Here is an 18,020-nt window from a genome sequence, read left to right as displayed (position 1 = left end):
ACATGGTGCTAAAATCCACCTTTGATGGTCTGGTGCAGCGCTGCCAGCTAGCTGCTGGAGATCCTGTGAGTTCCCTAGCGTGTCCATCGCTGCCTTTGCAATTCTTACTTTACCATATATCACTTTTTTTATGTATAAACCTTTTTTTTAAGCAAACAAAAAGGAAACTGGACGATGCGGCCAAACGTCTGGGATACCTTTACGACAAGTTGAGGGAGCAGTCGGTAAGAAAAACATTACATGCAATTGTTCAACATTAATAAGTCAAATTCAACAATCAGAGCAAAGATAAGAAGAAGGAATGAACCACAGACATGAGCTAACAGTTGTAATGTAATTAGAGAATCCTCCAAAAACGCACCCACACCAGGACTGGAATCCAAGTAATGACAGGCAGAACAGTTTAATACTCTTCCAGCAGGTGGCATCAGACAGCGTGTGCAATGTGAAAACCTGGCATAATAAAAATATTTTCTCACAATAGCTGTCTCACAACATCCTCAACGGGCTGCATGAGATCAGCCGATGCGTAGCAAGCCAGAACTACCAGCGTGGCCTGGAGGTGCACACCCAAGTGGTCAGCAGCAGCAACTTCAGTGAGATCTCCGCCTTCATGCCCATCCTCAAAGTGGTCATGACCATCGCAAATAAGCTGGGTGTCTGAACCCTAACACTCCAGCGGCAAGACTTCAGTGTTATCATGTTGTTATATATGTATTTATTTCTGTATGAGCTGATGATGATGATGATGTGCTTTGGCAATGACAACATTTACCAATAACAGTAATGATTACGGTCTTCATTGGAAAGCTGTTGGTTCCTAAAGGACCTGGCTGATTTTCTGGGGAAATCTGGTGGATAATTTTGTAGTAAATTTAGCTGTGGTTGTTTTTCTTTCCCCATAATACTCTGAATGTATTCTGGCACTTGTGATTCTGTATACATTTTCAACACTTTGTATAACATATGAATACAGCTGGTGCAAAGATTTCAAGGCAGTGCTTGTAACATAACTTCCATGTTCTCTACCCACTGCTACACGTTTCCTCGTCTCTCCAGCAGCTGTTGGAAAAAGTGTTTTTTTTAATGCATGTAGCAAACGCAGCTGCAGAAAGAAAACCTAAAACAAGCGACTGTCACATCACAAAAAAACACGTTTGAAATGTGTTTATAAGACATCTGTTGGTGTTGAGGGAAAAAAAACAACGCTTTTTACAAAGTGGGTGTTTTTCAGTGAACGAGCATTTAAAAAAAAAAGAAAAAACGATTTTGTAACATGTACTGATTGCGTCCAGTTTATTGTGCCATAAGGTCACAGCAGATGGATTTCAAGTTTTTTTGTGTTTGATAAGAACTAAATCTTAATAGCGCTGACGGTTTGTGTGCGTGGCTGTGAGGCTCATTTCATTGGTCCATTTCACTGCTGACTGCATGTTTCCTGTATTCTTCAATCACTGCTGTCTCCTCAAAAACATTTCATTCTAACTGCTCCTTCTGTTTCAGTCACAGGATGAATGAATCAAATCATATATTTTTTCTTTTTCAGATTAGGTTTATAATCTTAATGTACTGTCAAATGAATAAAAATATTGTCAGAGGTTAGAAGCTGGATGGCATTTATTTTGGCAGCAGACGGCAGTGAAGTGCCTCAGTGTGCTCATTTGGTTGTACAAATATTTATAGATTCCACATGGCTTATTTTACTCATTTCAATTTTTTTTCAATAAACAAATTGTTCTCTTTCATGGGTTGTGCTTCAGAGTTACTCTACTCTAATCAGGGGTCACCAATGTGGTGCAGGGGGGCACCTGGTAGCCCCCATGGACTACCTAAGGTGCCCATGGGGTATGTTCTCAAAATAAATCTATCCAACAAGAGGGTCAAAAATGTACTGCTACTGTGCCTTTGAATGCACCATATCCTGTCATTCTTTCAAACGCGGGAAGTTTTCCATGACTCACTCTTTTAAAACATTCTATTATGATCACTTTCATGAAGCCTTATGTGTCAGCTGCAGCTGGGGGGTGTGTGTCTCACCCCTTTCACCTGATTGGTTGGTAGTGATCAGAAGTCAGGACCTCGCTGCCGATTGGTTAATCGAAGTCACACGCTGTGAGAAGCTTGGCGAGGACTTTTTCTTTTTTTTTTTCTTTTTTGGCACGGACTGTGAGCAACGTCCTGAACTGTAGTAACCTCGTGTCATGTCATTCTGGCGTGATGAATCCTGAAACTTCACCGAACATCACACCATAGTCAGCAGCAGTCCTGAGTCATGTAGTCAGCCAAACACTCCCTGCACCGAGCGACTGCGTCAAACTGTGGAAACCAGCCTCAGTGTGTTACATACCGGTGGCAGTTTGTGCGGTTAAATAATGACTTATAAAGCTGCTCTACAACTTTAAGTTGCGACCATTACTACTGTACACTGGTGAATACAGATAAATAACTTTAACTCTAAGGGTTTCAGAGATACACAGGGCTATCCTTTAATATAATAATAATAATATATTCAAATTTAATTTAAAAATGTACATACAGGACTGTTCTTATTATTTACTGTGCTCAAAAGATCTACAAATTCTATGCAACGTGAACTTGTTTAAGTCTGTGAGGACAGTATTAACCTGTTGTTTGTTTAAATGTCATTGTCTCTCTGAGCCCAGCCTTCATGGGCTGGACCGGTTCTCTGGGCAAAAAACTGGTCTCTCTTTATTCTGTTAAATCCCACTAAATCAGTCATACTAAAGATGTTTATGTAATAGAAAAAAAAAGTTATATAAACAAGAAAAATGACTGCTGCGACTGAGTGAAGAGTGAAGGAATAAGAGAAACAATATAGTAAGTGTAAATAAACAGGAAGCTTTACCAAAAGAAGAGAACCAGTCCTTCTAGGAACAATAAGAAGAATCTTTATTCATATTCTGGTATTGAGTTTTGAATGTTTTAATAATTAAATAATGAGATTTGATTAAAACCAGTAACCCAAAAATACTATGAACACCGCCTCTTTCCATTGAGTCTAAAGCTGGTTTCTGCTCAGCACACTGCTCCTAGATTCCTCACTGTCCTGTGAAAATGATTTGAGACTGTATTCATCTGTTGCACAGAGAAAAACTGTATTAAACAGAAGTGTTAGAATTTAAGCGGATAATTCCCACACATAGTTTATTTATATGTACCAGGGAGTTGGATTTACCAGGAAGTTTCCTTTACACTGAAACGTCGATTGACCTGGGTACTGGTCGTACATTCCGCAATTAAAATAAAAAAATAAAAATATTAATATAATTCAAAAGTGTGCAGTAGTGACCATATACTGGTAGAATTAAATACCATGCTGTACAGCTACATGAATTTAATCAATACCCAAACATATCATGTATATATAAAATGTTCCCTTCATATGAGCAAATATATATTTAATGTTTTCAGATCCTGGTCATTTGAACTGTAGACCCAAGCCAAACAAGTGTGGACTTCCCTGTTTTAATGTGTGTAGAGCGAGAAAGTAGAGCAGCGACAGCGTTTTGAAAATATCCTCAATTTTTATTTCAGAATAGAACAGTTAAAATTTGACAAGTCCATTCACACTGACATTCTCTTTAATCTCATTGTCATCATTTTAGGAAAACATTGACACTCGGGACAGGAAGAGAGTTCACTGAAAGTTCTTGCTTCAAACATGACACTTACATTCTCTTGCGACAACACCTTTATTTGGAGGTTGTCGCTGTGAAATGCAAAAAAGACAGTTGGCACATCCTTGTGGGGATTGCAGCTGAATTTCATATGAAATTGTTTGCACCAGGTTTTTGTGGTAGTTAAGTGCTCGTGTGGATTGAAGGGAAACGGTTTATTTTTCTTTTTTATCTGGTGCTTCAGTCCATGAAAAAGACATCAGTCACATTTGTCTAATATAGCACTTCAGCCTTTTTTGACCCAACTGACTGGGTGGGAGGAAAGATCAGGAATGAGAGCAAGTTATAAGGCATTAGGTTATATCCTGACTCGTGAAAAAAATAAATAAATCATTTGGCTAATTTTTACGCATAAACTGGATCAAATTAGAAGCACTTTCTTTGTGTCAATATAAAGTAACACAAATACAAAACCAAAACCAACACAAGCATTCTGCACAATAGAATTCAACATTAAACATCTATGCACCTCAGCAAAGGGAAACCGGATCTCGTCTGAAGACGGTCCAAAAAGCAACGCAGCTCCAAGTATATGTTACAAAAATAGATGCAAATCGGTCTTTTAGAGTCACTACCAGAGACACACCTCACTACGACACTGACTACTGTACTGTAAATTGTCATGCATGGGTGGTGTGTAAGTTGTAGCACCAGAACTGTCAGATGAGCTGCTGCACTCCGCTGCACACACTAGTTATAAAGTCGTAATTCAACAGGACGTGTTTCACATGAAAGCAAAACCCTACTGATGCCACAATATGGAAAAGTGCTGAGATTATATGAGCAATGCAGCAGTTGTTGTTATATATTCATCACAGAGACAAAAAAAGTCTATAAACATGTCTGGTTCTAAAGAAAACAACAAACAGGTTTAAACTTGTTGATCACAGATTGAGTAATAAATAAATAATTAAATTATTATGTGTATTATCTCGTCTCCGTGTGTTTTTCTGATTGGTGGAGACATTTAGGCTGCATCACTTTGGTTTCCTGTCAGGTCTGAGGACCCTCACTCTCCCATCATTTGCTAAGTGTGATTAAATATAGTCGTTTTGTTCACAGAAACTCTCCTCTTTAAATAAGGATTGTAAAAACCTACTGTAAATTGGAGAAAAAAGGCAATAGTCTCCAACCAGCATCACACCAAACCAGTTCAACCACTGTCGTACCACAGGACTGTAGTTCTCCACTACGTCTGATTATTCATTGAGTAATACTTGGATGAAAACAATTAGCTACATGACTGGTCCTGCATGAAGAAGTGCACACCAAAGTGGTCAAACGGCATGGAATTCTATGTCCAATCTAAAACATCTGTGCAAGACCTTGGCCTAACTAAACAAAGAAAATTCAAAAAGGTTTCTTTTTAAAGTAACTACGTTGATATTTTTTGTTACAGCTACAAAAGAAACGCATAAAAAAAAAAAAAAAAAAACAAGCAAAATGTGCTCAAGGCCGTCATGGAGCTGACTGTCATCCTGGGAGGATGAGAAATGTATAGGTGTCAGAGACTCTGAAGCTTTTTCTATAATATTTCACCTTGAGGAGCTTCACAGTTTGACCCCCTTAGCCACTCCGGTGGCTTCCATTCCCGGTGCGTTGTATTCGGGCTAGCACCAGCTCTCGGGGGACTCGTTTGCAGTCTCTGGCCAGGCCCAGGAAACACATGAAGTCGATGAAGCAAGTGGTCAGGTTCATTTTGCAGCCAAACTCACTGGATGCGTAGTCGTAGGGGAACGTGTGGTGGTAGTTGTGGAATCCTTCGCCTGTGAGGTAGAAGGACGTTAAAACAAGAAGAAGACAAAAAAATGAGCTGCTAGTTCGAATCCCGTCCTGGCTTGATGTGGTGGATTGAGCAAACACCAGTTCTCCTTCCAATGCTGGCTTATTTGTGGATAGTCAACACACTTCGTCATTTTTTTATTTGCGTTTATGTACTTAGAGGTATTATGTATTTATAAAGCCCTGAAACATACTGAACTGATAACATGTGTGATGTACCAACTAAATGCTTCTTGACTAAATGTTTCTTACCTATGGCACCGAATGTCACAAACTTGTTTTCTCTGGGGTTGATGCTCTTGTCATAGGGCCTGGTCCCCCACATGTGCGCTGCGCTGTTTACTAGCCAACTGGCGTTCAACACTAAGGTGTACCGCAGCAGGGCAGGGACGAAGTATGCCAACCACAGAGACTCTCCCCACAGGTACCAAGGCACAAACGTGGGGATGAAAAAGCACATGAGCAGCACAGAGGGCTTGTAATACCTGTGGTGGGGACATGGGTGGGGAACAGAAATAGGACATGTTTGCACAATGCAACACAAGAATTTGAATCTCACGTGTTAGTGTTCACTCTGGTACTCTTTTGTCTGGATGACACAGTTTTCTTTGACCTATAGTATATAGCCATATATATATATGACATGTCAGTAGTTTTTCACCTTGTAAAACCAGTATGACCAATAAAACCTGTACTGCAGACACACTATACTGTACTGCACTGTGGGTCTGCATTAGTGTGAATGCACAGCTACAGTACATGAGGATTGTAGAAGCATCTTTTTAAAAGTCGTAATTTGAGTTCAAATCACTGACGAGGGAACAAAATACATTTTATTTAGGCTAATGTTCACACTGAGCTGTCAATCAAAGCCACTTACTTTCTTTGAAACATTACAACTTGGTCGGACAGCAGGTCAGTGAGTTCGAGCTTGCGTCCTTTCTCAATGACGTCGGGGTGTTTGCGCACCATCAACCAGCCGATGTGAGAGAAGAAGAAGCCCCTCACAGCGTTGTGGGGATCGGCATCCGTCTCCGAGTATTTGTGGTGAACCCTGTGGTCGCGAGCCCATTCAAAGATGTCATTCTGCGGGGAGAAGTTAAGGCAGAGATTACATGCAGTACGCTGCAAGGCGCAGTGACACATAAACGTGGAGAGTAGGATCATTATGACACCCTCAGGTGTGAGTGTGTGTGTGTGTGTGTGTGTGTGTGTAGGGCTTAACAATGTAGTGCTTTCATGTACCTGAAATGCCATGGAGTTAGCGAAAGCGAGAAAGATCCGTAGTGGTAGTGATGCCTTGTAGGATCTGTGGCTCCACAGGCGATGGGCTCCTGCAGTGACTCCCAAACCGCTTATCACAAAACAAAGTACAGCTGCAGAGAAGAAACACATCACTAGATTAGACTGACCACGTGCTGCTGGACTGCTTCTATCACAAGCACTTCATCACAGTGATAATACACAGGGCAACATCTTTGCACAAGGTATTTTTGTAGACGACATATTTTTTTATAGATCGTTAATGTAACGTTTGCCTGCGGCATTACTGGAGCCACAAATGGTTATGTTACTATTAATATTCTTTGGCTTCTGAGTCACCGAGTACGTGGAAAAGGGCTTAAAGAAAATAAATGATCACACAAGCTTATCTGCACAGTAGTTTCAATAAAAAGAGGTTTAACAAGCACCTCCGACTGGTTTTCCTTGCCTGAACCTGTTTGTTGATCAAGGTATAAGCAGTTTACAGGATCCCATGTAGGCCTGGAGCTGTGACACTAAGAAGGCAGTGCTGCTGTATATGTCAGATCATCTACTGACAGTCTGACTGATATGTCAGAGTCCTGCTGCTGCATCTCTACATTAACCTACAACCACTGTTTACTCTGTGCTGTTGTTTTTCCACTCTTTCAACATTTATGTGGGACATAAAAAAATATTTCTTAAACAAAAATAAATCCCTTAAAAATGGTCTGGTCATTGGTTAAAAGCAGGGATTTGCTGTAATGTGTCTATCTGGTTCAACAATTTACAGAAATATATGTTTTTGACCTATATTAGTAATGTTGATTCATCCTGATTAATCCTGATTAATCCATCATTATTATGTGATTCCTCAGATTAAACTGTTAATCACAATTTAACATAAAGACAGATGATGAACACTGTTAATCATATAATTCCACCGCGGATTTCAACATGATTACTGTTATAAACAGTCAATACACACGTTATCTGCTGATACTCCGTGTAGAGTTTTACAGAAAAAAAGTTTTGACATATTTCGGCAGGTTGATTTATCGATTAAATGGAATTAATCCGCAGCTACACTGTGATTACTCAGATTAAAATACAAATGTACATATAAATATCACAGACCGATAGATCACCATGTGTACTTACACCAGAGCAAGGTCAGGAAAGATGCTGAGGGGATGAGGTAGACGCCATACGCGGCACCTACATGCAACAGAGTCATCAGGAATACATTTTTCCACACGATGTCTCTAGGAGGTTTCGGGCCCTCTTTTTCTTTGTACGTATGATCGAATACGTCTTCTATGGTGGCTTCTCGAGAAGCTGCAGCAGGAAGATGAAGATCCCCATTGCTGGACTTGTGCTGTTTCTTCTCCAACGCATCCGCCTCCGTCATGGTGTGGCCGTCTGGTCTGATGAGGGGAAGACACCAGTCAGAGCTCATATGCAAATTCAAACTGCGCACTCATCGCACACTGCAAAACGTTGTTTATTAAAAAAAAAAAAGTTAGCCCCTTAGCTAGCTGCGAAAGAATAACGTTTTAGCTACGCGGCTGCATAACACCGGTATTACACCTGTGGAAGAAAGGAGGAATGCATTCAAGAGAAATCATTTAAAAAAAGCTCACCAAACAGCAAGTGTGTGATAAAGATGTCTTTGCCTGTTACACAGCTGTTGCGTTTAAATAGCTGGCTGTAGAAACGGCAGAGTCGGAGGTTTGTATGAAGGTTTTTCAGCTCTGTCTGCAGAAAGGGGCAGAAGCGATGTGACATTGACCAATGAACGTGATGCGTTCGCCATACGCTCATTCTGTGATTGGCTGCCTCTTAGTCTGCTGTTCACCTTCCATTCATTTCTCCTGCCAGATGTATATTTACCTCGCCCGCTACTGGTGTCTAGACACGCATGGAAACGAGCTCTACGTTAGCATCGACAAGTGAATTAAAACTGCGACACAAGTGAAGAAGGAGGAAGGGGGGGATTTCGGGACCAAGCTGATTTTATTTTTGCATGTATTTGCTGGTACCGGTCCGCCCATAGAGAACATGTAGAGATGCTTGGCTCGTTTTGTCACGTACCCCGCACACACTCCGCTGCTAAAAATACATTATTATTATTAATATTGTTCTTGTTGTATTTGTTGTTTTATCATTTAATAATACAACACAATTGTATTTACAGCTACATGGGCAGTTTACATGGCAACAGTGCAAATACTCCCTGTAAGTCGTACAGTAGCTGTCACTTCCTCAATGGTGTAAAACCTGTGAAGTTAAACTATATTTATATAAAAAGGACAATATATCAATATAATGTAATAAATTGAAAAAATAGATATAATCTAATCTATAATCTCTCATATAATTTATAATCAACCACAAATGTTAAAACGCTTGTAAATCATTTCAGGAGGAAAAACTATTCTAAACCCATGGACTGTATGTAATAGTTTAAACGAGTTACACCTCACTTCGGGTTGCTGTTTTGGAGTGAGGTTGCACACCAACTGGACTGTGAACGTCTTTGACACCAGCTGCTGGTTGTTTGTGAAACAGCAGCAGTCACATGCAGTAACTTAACATTTACTCTCTCGCTTTATTTTCATTGTGTTACCAATCCATTTCTGTTTTGTGTGTGGGACATTGGAGAGTGCACTAGACTAAATTCCCATTTAAGCACAGTCATTTTGAATAATAATAGTACATTTGGGATACATCGTGGACATTAAGGTTTCTCTGACACCGGATAAATACAGTGTAGAATAAAAATAAACAGATGCACATACCATCAGTTTTTCTCTAAAAAAAAAAGAGTCCTTATACAGTAATGTATAGTAGCGAACCTGCTTTGTTTTTTTTTTCGAACCTGAGTTGCATTTACGTGGTATGGTTTTTCTCCTTTTGAATGTACTGACACCAACCACCCAACGTTCTGCTATTTTCTTCTGGCTCCTAATTATACACCCTTTGTCTTTATTGTCTTTATGACACATGTAATCACTTTTTCTGGTGTTTCATTATAGAATCATATAAAAATTGGAAACAAATACAACACTCCTTTCTTGTGTCGTTGTGTTTATTTATTCATTTTTTTCTATTTTCCTTTGATTGAATGTGAATGCGTTGCCAGAAACAGAAAGACCACAGAACTTCCATTAGGACTTCCATTAGGTTCTGAGTGCAGTGCACCTCTTTGATTGTAATCAGTAACTGATATCAGAAACACCTGTGTGATTTCTGTCTGTTTGTATGTGTCAGGCAGGCAATAAGAAAGACCCAGATGAAAACAGACAAATGACTGTAACTGACAACCATTGTGGCAGTCAGTAACACCCAGAAAATACACCAGAGTTCTGGAGAATGGTGTGAGTTGTTATAGAGCTAAATGAGATGTAAATGAGATGTACATAGCTTACAATTGTTTCCTCCTATGATCTAATGGAAGCTACTGTAACCCTGCCCTTTCACCTACTTTCCTTTTTCTTTTTGCAGATGGCTTTAGATGCACAATGCCACCTACTGGGTGTATTTTCCACTTGTAAACATCTCCCGCAAGAAAGAAAGAAAGGAAAGGAAACAACCACAACACCTTTATTGATCAATATTTAGATTTATTTACTATGTTTTTCAGCCATCTTCTTCTTCTTTTTGCTTTGTCCCTTTTTCACCCATAGTTTTCCTGAATGTTGTACAGAAACAAAACGTCACAAGGACATATAAAATGTCAATCATAATATATTGCGTCTGATTCTAATTATTGTTTCTGGGTATTGTTTTCAGACATACCATTAAAATGAACCACTGACGCAAGTACTAGTGCACAAAACGTGCATTAAAAAACCGACGATTTGGCTCCATCTAACGGAGAAATGAGGTGGCGCAGGAAGCCTGCGCTGGACCTATGTAAAGCACGCAGTGCTAACCTATCTCGAAAACCTCCAGAAAACAGCAGCAGTAACGCTCTCACAGCAGTTAAATTCGTGTCGGAATCATCGGAATCATTCACTGTAGCATCCCCATGACGGCACCAGGAGAAGGTTGTATTTGGTTCTGGTCCAGTTAGCCACAGCTGCTGCCGCTGCTGCAATGGAGGTAAACAGGGACGAGGCGGAGCGCTGCATTGATATTGCAACTGCAGCGTTGAAGAATGAACAGCCAGAGAAGGCGCAGAGGTTCCTGGAGAAAGCGCAGAGACTGTTCCCCACAGAGAAGGCCAAGGGTAAGTTAAAATGGCCGTCCCCGAGGACGCTGCAGAGGGTAGGTGGTCAGCATCCTCATCGCTTAGAGCTGCATCACCTGCATCCAGGACGTGCTATGCTGCAGACGCCTGTACACCAGGCCGTTACACCCTCAGTAGCTGAATCTGCCATACTAGCAACTCCAGTATGGTCGAAATACATACACTTTAACTGCATTTTCGGTAACTTATTGCTTAGGAAAATACTTTTATTTTTGTCAATATAGTGAGAGGTCCATGACGTCATTCACCTATCAGCTGTTTTTCTGTAAGAAAGCTAAACGTAAGTGACAGAATGTCATTCTCCCATCGCAGACAGACACTCGAATAGTATAGTTCTAACATTAGACTCTAACTTAATCCATCCATTATACTTCTAATCCTAACTGGCACTGGTGGCTTACTGGTTAAGGAAGCGGACTTGGGTTGTAGGTTCGTGTCCACCAGCTGCCAAGTTGACCCTGAGGTGCACTGCAGCCTAGATGGTCTAATTAAAGAGCACCCACCTCTGTATAGTCTGTATTGTTCTTCCAAGTTTTTGGGACACAAATAGTGACAATTATCTCAACCCTTACTAAAACTGTGTCAGTGGGACATTCATTGTAACAGAAACTGAGTGTTGACATAAAAATAGGGAAAACACAGAAGGAAATATTTGTGGGGCATGTTAAATAGAACTATTGAACCAGAGGGTCAATGAATGTCTGTAACTTTATGTTACACTTCAAATGGGTGCAATGACAATGGTAAAGCTACACATTAAGGTCTGATCTTAGACCAACATTTGTTTCTAAATGCCTTGGGTCTCGTAAAAACATGTTTGATCTTAGTGGGATTACAGCTAATAATCCTGCTCTGGTTTGAAGCTGACAGCTGTATTTTATTTGAATCACAATGACCATCTTTATTAGCTCAATAAATCGAATAAACGTTTTAACCCGATAATAATTTATGACTAATCTGTTTTTGATGAGTTGAAAAAAAGAAAGAAAAACCACTGGAGTCACTTCTTCCTTGTGCATCAACTGTATGTTCCATTATGGTTTTAGTGCTGCTGGACCTAATAGAAAAGAATGGATTCACACCCAGTCAAGGAAACCACTCAGCGTTCAATGGAAGTGCTGGGCTTCGACAGCGGCAGCCTGTTAGCGAGGAGGCCAAACCTGAGGAAAAGCCCACGGAGGCAGCTAAATCCTATTCATCAGAACAAGTGGAGGCTGTGAGAAGGTACGAGTGACTCATGTCAGTCTGTGTTTAAAAGACTCTATGTGGAGATTTACACCTGTTTAATGTGTTTTTTTTACACAGAGTAAAGCAATGTAAAGACTTCTATGAAATTCTCAGCGTGCAGAAGGACGCCTCTGAGGATGAGCTGAAAAGATCGTATAGAAAACTCGCTTTAAAATTCCACCCTGACAAGAATCATGCACCAGGTGCCACGGAAGCATTTAAAGGTATACACATTTTTTTGTTTCTAAGTGCTAATGTTGCTGTTAGGCCAAATATATATATATATTTTTTTTATGAAATTTGACTGGTACTTGTGTGTTTCCAACAGCCATTGGTAATGCATATGCCGTTCTGAGCAACGTTAACAAAAGAAGGCAGTATGACCAGTGTGAAGAAGAGAGGAAACACCCGTCACGACAAAGCCCCAGTGATAGGAACTTTGAGCCAGATATTTCACCCGAAGACCTCTTTAATATGTTCTTTGGAGGCGGATACCCATCAAGTGAGTGACTACTTATTTACATCTTTGTACCCAATGGTGTTAATGAGTTTAATCGGTTAAAACCTGTGCTGCATTTCCCCAGGTAACGCTCATGTGTATACTAATGGACGGGTACGTCATCCAAGGCGAGAGAGGAGAGAGAGACAGGGAGATGTAAGTGTGGTGATACTTGCAGGTGTGCAGCAGATGTGATGTAATGCAGTTGTTAAACAGCAGAGGGAGACGTTAGTTTAAACACCAAGCACTTCCTTTGTCTCAAGATTTTTTTTCTATATCTGCCTTTGATGCTTTCCTTGCAGGGAGGTCTTGCTCTCTTCGTTCAGGTTATGCCCATCCTCATCCTGGTTATTGTATCTGCTCTCAGTCAGATCATGGTCAACAGCCCCCCCTACAGCCTCAGCTTCAGGCCGTAAGTGTGATCCCTGACCTCTGAAACCACATCTAAGAGAATTTACCTATATAACATAACAAACTTATTTGGAAATTCTGCACAAAATCAAACGCAGATTTGTTTGAAGGTGGTTAATTAACAAAAGTAAGCTAAGGTCCAGTTCGTCTGTTTCTCTATGTCTTGGAAACACTTCCTTATCCCCGTGTAGGTCAGCAGGTTACACACAGAAGAGGCTGACAGAGAAACTGAAGGTGCCATATTACGTAGGAGAGCAGTTCTCCAAAGATTTCACTGGAATGGACCTGAAGAATTTGGAGCGAGCTGTGGAAGACGATTACATTTCCAACCTTCGCAACAACTGCTGGAAAGAGAAACAGCAGAGTAGGTTCTCCACCCCTGGGTTAATGATTTGAAGATGGGTTTTTTGGATCTATATCTATATACGTCAACATGTTTTTTTTCCTTCAGAAGAGGGAATGCTGTACAGGGCTCGATATTTTGGAGACAGTGATCTGTACCAAAGAGCACAGAGGGCTCGAACACCAAGCTGCGCTAAGCTGTCCGAGATCACAGCCTCACTACACGGCTGATGCTGCTGCCACGGTTAAAAAGCAAGTGTTTAATTAAAACTCTGTGAACATTTTATTTTTTCCTCCATCGATTTAATTCTCCTCCATCTTTTTTCTCTGCAGGTTTCTAATAACACATTATTGGCTGTACATAAATGAGCTTTAATAATCGACGGATGAAGACGACAACAAGCAACACAAACCAACCAGCACTGACCTGCAGCAACCACACACGCTGGATCAAACAATGGGGTTTTTGCTGTGTAACGGTTAAATATAAGGTCAGAGGGAAAATATACGTTTTTTGATGTATAAAAGATAGTTTAGGTCAGTGATTGTCAACTGGTGGCCCGTGGGTCGAATCCGGCCACCCGAACCAATCTGTCAATCTGGCCGGAGACTGGATTACAAAATAAACATCAAATAATACTCTTAGACAAAAATGTGGTTAATATTTTATTTTATTTGCGTGTCCAGCCCCCCCAAAATGTTGGTCATCCAACAGATATAGTTGGATGACTCATGGTTTAGGTGTTGAATTCAAAGACTCAGACACTCACTCTCTGGCAAATAAGGTGGCTAGCAATTACCTGCTTACATCTGCAGTATCAGAAGATTGAGGGTTTTTTTTTTCATTTCTGAAACTAAAATAGTCTGCAACACCAAAAAAACACTGTTTTTAGCCTGTTGAGATATGGAAATGTCTTTCTGTTGTTACAGCAAGAACGAACAGTTCGATCTTCATCGGCTACTGATGTTCCTTCTGGAAGGAATTCGTACATTGTCCCCATGCTTATGTTTCTGGATTTCCTGGTTTTCTCCCACAGTCCAGAAACAGCACTGCAGCACACACAGTTTCACACACACAGCAGCCAAAAATAAGAAGATGCAGCATTAAAAACAAGGGTGGAAAAATGACATAAATAAGTATGCAGATAGAAAACTCATGTAAAGTAGTACGCCCTCTTCTGGCTGCGCAGAAGTAGGTTATTTTGATACTCTAATTTAACTCCAGGTGTGTTTCAGGATGATTAGCTCCAGCCTGGCTGCAGTTTCTGATGTAGGTCATGTAAGTAAGCTAACAACGGAATACATATACTGAAATTATACTAATGACACATGATGTAAGATGCTGATCTAGGGCAAACAGCTAACAAATGGCTAATGTGATTTTTCATCTGAACTTGCGTATTGTGAGTGACTAAGAACTTGTATTCTTGTATTTGACATTGTGTGACACAGTAGAACCCACACTTGACACACCTGAACTAACCCTTTAACATTAAAAAAACCCTGAAGTATCACAGAATATTCCTCCGGTATATTTGAGCATAAGAAAAAGCCACGTCTTGACTTTTCCTCCTCCTCCCCGAGGAGATACGGGTTTGGAAAACATCTGTGCTTTTTTTGGCAGTAAACTCAAAAAGCCATGACAGTGACGGAAGTCGTGCAGTAGAGCAGAGCTTAGCCTGGTTAGATATGGTACGTATGTTATTCATGTAGTGGTCTATTAGACACCCATGCTTCCATTTTCATCTGCAATCAAATAAATGGAGATGAGGGCGAACGTGCTTGTACTACTTCACATGCACTGTGGGAAACTTTGCAGGAGAAATGTGAAACCTCTGATGAAAAAACAGTCTTGTCTGTGGTTTGTCAGATGAAGACATTGGAATTCTGCTGTATGTGTGTGAGTGTGTGTGTGAGAGAGAGGGAGAGAAATTCTCTAAAAGATTATTCAGGATGTGCCCCTTTCCTACATTTTTTACTACATTTTTCCCCTTTAATGTCATCAGAGGTAGTATTACATAGCCTGACCCAGGGACCTCATCATAAAAGGCCAGGAGAGATATTCCTACTCACAAAGTGGGGGCTGTGACGGGCTGTAACTCTTCATGTGAGGCTCTCATCTGTTGCACATTTGGAGTTGTTTTATTATTTTTATTGTTTGTCAAAAAGGAACAAACCCAGTACTTGCAAACTCCCCTTTCCATCATATTTTTACTGCTGAGAGAAAATAAATCTGGAATGCATAAACGCGTTGGACGTGATTCATTTTCTGTGAGGCAGAATGTGGAAACAAAACCTCAGTCAGCACATTTGGCACTGTGAAAACTGCCGGCCGCCTCTGCTGACCCAGATTGGGAACAGGAAACATGGCTCTGCGCACGTTCACATTCTGGCAGACGTGCGGCATGTGCTCAGCAGCGACTGCTGTGTCAGGAGTTAGTCAGTGCATGTGTGCTCATCTGGATGGGACTGCTGTTTCACTTATTTATTTTTTAAATGACTTGCAGTTTCGTGTTGGCTAATTCCACACTTTTTCTTTGTCACTCTCATGTGAGTCACAAAGCGCTTACGTGCCCATCAGCTGATCTAGCTCTGTGACGTGACGACTTATTTTCACTTTCCACCTCTTGATTGAATGACTTGTTTCATACTGTCATACTACTTAAAAACATTTTTCCGTATTTTTGTGCAGCAACTTTACAACATACGAATCATTGTAATGGTACAAACTGACAGAAGACTTGATTCTTACAAAAATAATTTATTTGTGATCATGAAAGTACAAAAATCAGTGCAATGTTATGTCAAAATGAGTATTTGAATATCAAATAAATAAAGTTGAAAGCAGGTCTACACACATACATGATATCAAGCTCTTCTACAGAGGCCTTCTGTATGCGTCAGCCTTCGTCTCAGTCACTCAGATCCCTCACAGTCTGCTCGACAAAAAAATTGTTATTTGGGAGTAAATTGTCAGGTAATACAAAAAAAAATGTAAAAAGAAGCACAACGACTATAAACTTATCTCTAGCTGCCAATGTGTAGTTTCCACAGAAACCAAGGTATACATCAATATACCTGCACAAATGCTAGTAACTCTTTAAAGCATGGTGATTACAAAATAACATTAAAAACAAGATGGAATGTCATCGATGAGCGGCGCCTCCTTCAGGTGCAATGAACTTAAACCGATGTAAACCAATAACTACAGCCAACATGTGGACTCCTCAGGTACCATCAGTCGTACAGTAACTGTAATAAGACCCTTCTATTAGACTCGGTCAGCTCGTTCAGTCCCCCATGTCGTTCAACATTCTTCAATAAGGAGATCTTCAGAACAATACAGTTTTTTCTTGATCACACGAAAACCAGTGCTCAGTTTGATGGCCTGTCTCACTACTGGAGCGGAGGGAGACTTGGAGCTAAAAAGTCCTTGGATTTTGGGCCACAGGCCCCCAGACTCCAGCCTCAACACCAGAGTCAGCTGAAAGGTGGGCACCAGGTAGGGGTCCACAGATAGCTGCCCTATGCTCTCACAGACCATATCTTGCTCTACGCACAGGTCGATGAGAGCCCCCCTAAGTCCACAGGGCTCGCTGGCTGCCAGGTGGAGGAGCTCCTGTCCGATGTTCTCCAGAAGTTTCTCCGGGATGAGCAGTTTGCTGCACCGCAAGGCGCAGTCTGCGTCTTTGGCTTCTCGTAAACTGTTTGCAATTAGCTCCACCACGTCCTTCAGGATCAGCTCCTCCATTGGATCGTGAAAGAGGTCCTCGTAAGAGGGAGTCAGGTCATTCGAGGTGTCGGACCCTGTGATAGAAAGAAAAAAAAAATGGTTACAAACTGGGCTCTACTGTAGTGTTGGAAAGATACACACCGACTTTGAATTTGAACATTCTAAGATGTGTTTGCGGCTTTTCTAACCTGAGTCAGAGAGATCACTCCCACTGTCGCTGTTGTACCCCAAATCTATGCTGCTGTTCGCAGATGTGCTGAAATCCGTCAGCCGCTGCACCAGCTTGCTCCAGGACAGTCTTCTGGGACTCTTGTCCACTGGAGATGGAGGTGGGACGACGGCATCAGTTGATGCAGAAAGAGTAGGCATAGTTGTCCTCTTAGCTGCTATTCTTTCCCCTGTGGTGCTGCTTTCTATGTGGAATGAAGAACAATAGATTAGCACTCAAACTCAAATACTGCAACTGAGATTCGCTTCAATAGATAAATTATAATATGCGTTAAATTTAAAGCTACTTAAATGCCATGTAATGCACGACTTTGCTGTTAACAACTTCCAAAGAAAACAACTGGACGTTTTTCTATAGGTCCAGATTAACAGACAAAAACATGCAAAGTGCAATATTTATGACAGCGTACTTACAGCTTATTCTGCAAAAGCCTTGACGAAGTCTTTCAATGGCATTGATCGTTTAATTCAACGCTTATTGTCTTCTACAAATGCAGAGAGCTTCTGTAGTACACGTCTCCTCCGTTCTTCTACCAGCTGCCAGGCACAGAAGTCTGTCCTGCAACAATGCTTATATAGGGACTCGGTTAGTCACACCCCCTG

General features: G+C 40.9%; 5 protein-coding genes across 8 annotated transcripts in view; 2 read left to right on the top strand and 3 right to left on the bottom strand.

Annotated features, from left to right (window-relative positions):
- sec31b (SEC31 homolog B, COPII coat complex component) overlaps nucleotides 1-1,745 on the top strand; it is a 9,657-nt gene extending 7,912 nt beyond the window's left edge. Inside the window, 3 exon segments of the mRNA XM_008314544.3 lie at nucleotides 1-65; nucleotides 153-224; nucleotides 485-1,745. The exon segment at nucleotides 1-65 is cut by the window's left edge and continues 26 nt beyond it. Coding sequence (XP_008312766.1) covers nucleotides 1-65; nucleotides 153-224; nucleotides 485-664 — 317 coding nt within the window. The 3' untranslated portion in view covers nucleotides 665-1,745.
- Nucleotides 1-18,020, bottom strand: part of LOC103381923 (probable histone deacetylase 1-B) — a 388,477-nt gene that overhangs the window by 209,667 nt on the left and 160,790 nt on the right. The gene's annotated exons all lie outside the window — the stretch shown is intronic.
- scd (stearoyl-CoA desaturase (delta-9-desaturase)) lies at nucleotides 3,526-8,803 on the bottom strand. The gene is made up of 6 exons (XM_008314545.3): nucleotides 8,366-8,803; nucleotides 7,884-8,149; nucleotides 6,726-6,856; nucleotides 6,361-6,566; nucleotides 5,733-5,965; nucleotides 3,526-5,464 (listed from the first exon to the last, which is right to left on the bottom strand). The coding sequence occupies exons 2-6, from the start codon at nucleotides 8,131-8,133 to the stop codon at nucleotides 5,265-5,267; spliced, it is 1,020 nt and encodes a 339-aa protein (XP_008312767.1). The 5' UTR covers nucleotides 8,134-8,149; nucleotides 8,366-8,803; the 3' UTR covers nucleotides 3,526-5,264.
- dnajb12b (DnaJ heat shock protein family (Hsp40) member B12b) lies at nucleotides 9,907-16,544 on the top strand. The gene is made up of 10 exons (XM_017034154.2): nucleotides 9,907-10,100; nucleotides 10,230-10,956; nucleotides 12,024-12,201; nucleotides 12,283-12,428; nucleotides 12,533-12,706; nucleotides 12,789-12,859; nucleotides 13,006-13,115; nucleotides 13,306-13,478; nucleotides 13,566-13,708; nucleotides 13,790-16,544. Exons 2-9 carry the CDS (start codon nucleotides 10,824-10,826, stop codon nucleotides 13,685-13,687), a joined length of 1,107 nt encoding a protein of 368 aa, XP_016889643.1. The 5' UTR covers nucleotides 9,907-10,100; nucleotides 10,230-10,823; the 3' UTR covers nucleotides 13,688-13,708; nucleotides 13,790-16,544.
- ddit4 (DNA-damage-inducible transcript 4) lies at nucleotides 16,202-17,992 on the bottom strand. Its single transcript, XM_008314548.3, has 3 exons — nucleotides 17,832-17,992; nucleotides 17,378-17,602; nucleotides 16,202-17,263 (listed from the first exon to the last, which is right to left on the bottom strand). The coding sequence occupies exons 2-3, from the start codon at nucleotides 17,556-17,558 to the stop codon at nucleotides 16,764-16,766; spliced, it is 681 nt and encodes a 226-aa protein (XP_008312770.1). The 5' UTR covers nucleotides 17,559-17,602; nucleotides 17,832-17,992; the 3' UTR covers nucleotides 16,202-16,763.

Source organism: Cynoglossus semilaevis, chromosome 8 (genome assembly GCF_000523025.1).
Source record: "Cynoglossus semilaevis isolate Cse_v1.0 chromosome 8, Cse_v1.0, whole genome shotgun sequence".
Lineage (NCBI taxonomy): Eukaryota > Metazoa > Chordata > Actinopteri > Pleuronectiformes > Cynoglossidae > Cynoglossus > Cynoglossus semilaevis.
The sequence above is the reverse complement of the archived record's forward strand: the minus strand, read 5'-3'. Positions and strand labels throughout refer to the sequence as shown.

Bases quoted from the DNA above. Each gene is read 5' to 3' on its own strand.
- ddit4 (XM_008314548.3), bottom strand. From the start codon at position 17,558: ATGCCTACTCTTTCTGCATCAACTGATGCCGTCGTCCCACCTCCATCT. The intron at 17,264-17,377 runs GTTAGAAAAGCC...TTTCTATCACAG, and splicing joins GAGTGATCTCTCTGACTCAG to GGTCCGACACCTCGAATGAC.
- dnajb12b (XM_017034154.2), top strand. From the start codon at position 10,824: ATGGAGGTAAACAGGGACGAGGCGGAGCGCTGCATTGATATTGCAACT. The intron at 12,202-12,282 runs GTACGAGTGACT...TTTTTTACACAG, and splicing joins CAAGTGGAGGCTGTGAGAAG to AGTAAAGCAATGTAAAGACT. The intron at 13,479-13,565 runs GTAGGTTCTCCA...TTTTTCCTTCAG, and splicing joins CTGGAAAGAGAAACAGCAGA to AAGAGGGAATGCTGTACAGG.
- scd (XM_008314545.3), bottom strand. From the start codon at position 8,133: ATGACGGAGGCGGATGCGTTGGAGAAGAAACAGCACAAGTCCAGCAAT. The intron at 6,857-7,883 runs GTAAGTACACAT...TCTTCTCTGCAG, and splicing joins TTTCCTGACCTTGCTCTGGT to CTGTACTTTGTTTTGTGATA. The intron at 6,567-6,725 runs GTACATGAAAGC...TTCTCCCCGCAG, and splicing joins CTAACTCCATGGCATTTCAG to AATGACATCTTTGAATGGGC.